Below are 3,705 nucleotides of genomic sequence, written 5' to 3' on the forward strand. Positions count from 1 at the left end.
CAGTTTTTCCCCCAAAACCAAACCCTTTATTTTTTTTTTTTTTTTTTTTTTTTTTTATTATTAGTTTAGGTAATACATCAAGACACCTGCCTTCAGTAGTTTCCCAAACACCTATTTACCTCCAGACATTGTCCGTGTATAGATAGGAAGATCCCTGGCTGCCCGTCTTAAGACTTCTTGCTGGGATTCACCTCTAGGCTCCCTCTCTAGGGATTCCTTGTCTGAATATGACAGATGAAACTGAAATAATTTTTAAAATCAAAGATACATTAGCAAATTTCACGTTAAATATGTATCTGTAGAGATGTAAGGATAAATAAATATTCATTCGCTAAAGATGGATTAGCAGCCCACACAAGGTATTACAGCAAATAACACAGTGTTCCTAAGATGACTGGTTTAGTTTATGGCAATTGAAGATGAAATTAAAATTATTTCTGATTTGGTATTGATGCAATGCTGAATGCTTCCAGAAATAGTAGGTGACACTTTTCAAAAGTGAGGATCAAGAGCTTACTACTCCCCTGAAAGGTCAGCTTATTTACTTCTGTAACACTAAATATTAGCTAGTGAATGTAAGTTAGGGATGTCAGTCTTTAACTGAAAGAAAAAACACTACTAGGAAAAGCAGAAAAGACAGCTTTATTTCTCTTCTCATGTCTGACATTTTCCCTTTTATTCTTTGCCACTGGAGAGCTGCTGTTCCCTTCATGCAGGTGTTAGGATGAGTTTCTACTTCAGAGACTGGCTGAGCGGGAAGAGATGGGTGTTCTGTATGACAGAATAACCATGTCCTAACACCTTCCTGCATGAAAGGACAACTTCTGTGACTGTCCAAAATGGCGATAACAAATATTGCTCTAGTAAGAGCTTAGAGGGTAAAAATTCCTGGAAGAGATGCACGGTATACATGAAGCAGTCCATATTTCTTAAGTCCTCTGCAACACAGCAATATAGTCAGCTTTGTCACTGTAGCTTCTAGAAATGGGTGGATGCTGAAATCTTTGGTATCTCTACTGGAGAAACAGAATCCAAAAATCACCTCTGAAAGGAAGTCTGTATTTGGCAGGAAGAGTGACTGTCTCTAACCTGTACCACAAACAGAAGCCCTCTGCAGAGCACTTATGTCTACAGAAAGGCTAGTCATCACAATCACATAAATTTTTCCTCAATGACAGTGATGTATGTAAAACTAAGAAAGCAGACAGAAACGTTCAGTTAGGAGCCTATTCTCACCCCCATGGAGAAGGCACCACTTTGCATTCCTGACAAAGCTCCCAATCTTCCAGCAGAAACTGGAGGTTCACTGCTTAGCCTGAGTTTCTCAAGTCACCTTTCATTTTTTTCCCTGTCAAGAATACACTCTTGCCAACACCAGTATTTATTTATATTGGGATACATAGGATTTCTCACTGCAGAAACTTGGTTCTGAATACTTTTTTTCATATTTATACTTCCTGTTTGATACACACAGAGCTATTACTCCATCATTTTGTATTGGTTCTCAGAGTAGTCCTAAGCCTACAAAGCCTTCCTGCCTGGGAAACCATCTTCTCTCCCACCTTCATGCAATACTTATAAATAGCTGGTACATAAGTACAGAATGGCACACACGAAAGTGAAGTTCCTCAAAGTCTCTTAAAGAGAAACTGCAGATGGAACATTAGTGCTTTTCATAAATGTAAACAGTTGAAACAAGCTTAAAAGGAAAAAACACAGGCTGTGTGGTTTGCACTAGCTATAGCATTAATGAAAATAAAATGCAAAAGCGTTATCTGGTTTTCAGTCTTCAAATGAGTATTTGCTATAGTTGATAAGTCAGTTCAGTTGAGTTGAAAATGCATCCTTTTACATTTACAGACTTCATCCTAGAAACTGGAAGCTACACAGTAACTTAACATTACCAAATACCCTAATTAAATTTTAAAAATACTGCTCTAGTAGATTACAAAAAAAGACATGGAACAACAAAGATGTCACTTACTGCCAGCAATGTTGTGTAAATTTGAAGAACACAGAAATGCCACACATTGCTCTCTGTCACCCAACTTCAACACTTCTAATATCCTATTTGAAGTTCTCCAGCAGCACGGTAGGATGGCTTTGAAATCCTGCTATAATTACTAAGGATTTGTCAAAATGTTTTGGAAGTTTTTCATTGATATCACCCAGTGATTTGAGAACCCTTCTAATTGTTGTTACAGTCACCATATACATGCATCTATTTTGCTGTGTAATTACCAAATAAAATCAGTTCTTATTTTTGCTACAGCTTGGGGTGGAGAGGAGCAAAGACTGCAGTGTGAAATTCAAGGAAGATGCCAATTACTTTGAATTATCTACTTGCTTCCACTATTACAGATCTTATTAGTGAATGAAAACTATTCAGGAAATAATAACACAACCGACAGTAGAAATCATGAGCTATTTATTTTGTATTGGCATGGTAGTTAAAAGAGCTTGAGTTAGAGTCCATGCCAACATAAGCATTTGCTTTGCAGGTATTTCAAACTCCGGAGCGGCCATAGCATGATTCCTCTTGACCTCAGAGGTTGTGTGACACAGCACCTACTGAGGACTGTGGGCTTTCAGTAATAAGACAGGATGAAGGAGGCCAAAAAGCTGTGCTGGTTGTACCAGCATTGTACAAGCTGCATGGGGAGAATTTTCATCAAGGCTATTATTAACAGTTTTCTCACCTTTTATTATTTTTAAATGTTAGAAAGAATATGAAATTAAAATAATAAAAACCCACAATACTGTACTAAAAGCACTTATCTTGAGGCTATATCATGTTGAACATGGGTTTGTATCTTAATATTCTCCAAGACAACTGGATCCATCTTCTTTAACACTTCTGTACTAGCTGGCCTTAGACTTAGTGTATTTATTAACTCAAATCTCTTTTCCATGTAGCTTTTCTATACTAGCTCCCTTCCTGCTTGCCAGCCTCAGCTTCCCAGCATCAGCTTACCTGTTGTGCACTCATGCCACAATCTCCAAGTTCCATCATATCAAAACACATGGGGAAGAAACTTTAATTCAGAGGACAACACACAGATGCTGACAGGCGATATGTATTAAACACAGGGAAATAATTTTTTTGCTCACATTAGAAGTATTATATTCCCATGCAAAGATTTAAACTGCTAGTTCAAATAACTCGTATTTTTCAAGTGGAGAGGTTTTTGTTCTTCTTAGTATCAAAAACATTATCTAATTTAAAAAATGTATTTAAAAACCTTTAAAACTTTCTTGGTCATGACGCCGCTTCCAATCTCAGTCCTGCTAAGAAGCTGTAACTACCACCTGTATTTTTCTACACAGTGTAGAACTACATGACATCAGAGTCCAAGTTATTCAAACACTACAAAATCAGGCATTTGACCAGGCTATTTCAGAAACAAAAGTTAAGTTTATCTTACTTCTTTTGAAGGATTCATTGGTAGTGTAAAGATTGTTTTCCAATATGACCAGACGAACAGCATGAAAAATATGTGGTAAGCAACCAGGCACACAACTAAAATCAAAAAGGAACAGAATTAATACAAACAGACCAGTGGTATTATAGTAAGTACAAATGGATGCTGTACGTATCACAGATAGTTATTCTAACAGATGTAAATACAGAGGCTCTGCAAAAGCTTTGCAACAAATATATACTGCACTGCAACTTTACAAGAGACAAATACAGACTGTGTAGGG

General features: G+C 37.0%; 1 protein-coding gene across 1 annotated transcript in view; it reads right to left on the bottom strand.

Annotated features, from left to right (window-relative positions):
* The window catches only part of ZDHHC2 (zinc finger, DHHC-type containing 2), a 22,961-nt gene that overhangs the window by 16,107 nt on the left and 3,149 nt on the right, over window positions 1-3,705 (bottom strand). The window contains exons 2-3 of the mRNA XM_010140850.1: window positions 3,426-3,520; window positions 120-240 (exon numbers count right to left, since the gene is read on the bottom strand). Coding sequence (XP_010139152.1) covers window positions 120-240; window positions 3,426-3,488 — 184 coding nt within the window. The 5' untranslated portion in view covers window positions 3,489-3,520. The remainder of the gene's footprint in view (window positions 1-119; window positions 241-3,425; window positions 3,521-3,705) is intronic.

The sequence above is a fragment of the Buceros rhinoceros genome, unplaced genomic scaffold, assembly GCF_000710305.1.
Source record: "Buceros rhinoceros silvestris isolate BGI_N320 unplaced genomic scaffold, ASM71030v1 scaffold9130, whole genome shotgun sequence".
Classification (NCBI taxonomy): domain Eukaryota; kingdom Metazoa; phylum Chordata; class Aves; order Bucerotiformes; family Bucerotidae; genus Buceros; species Buceros rhinoceros.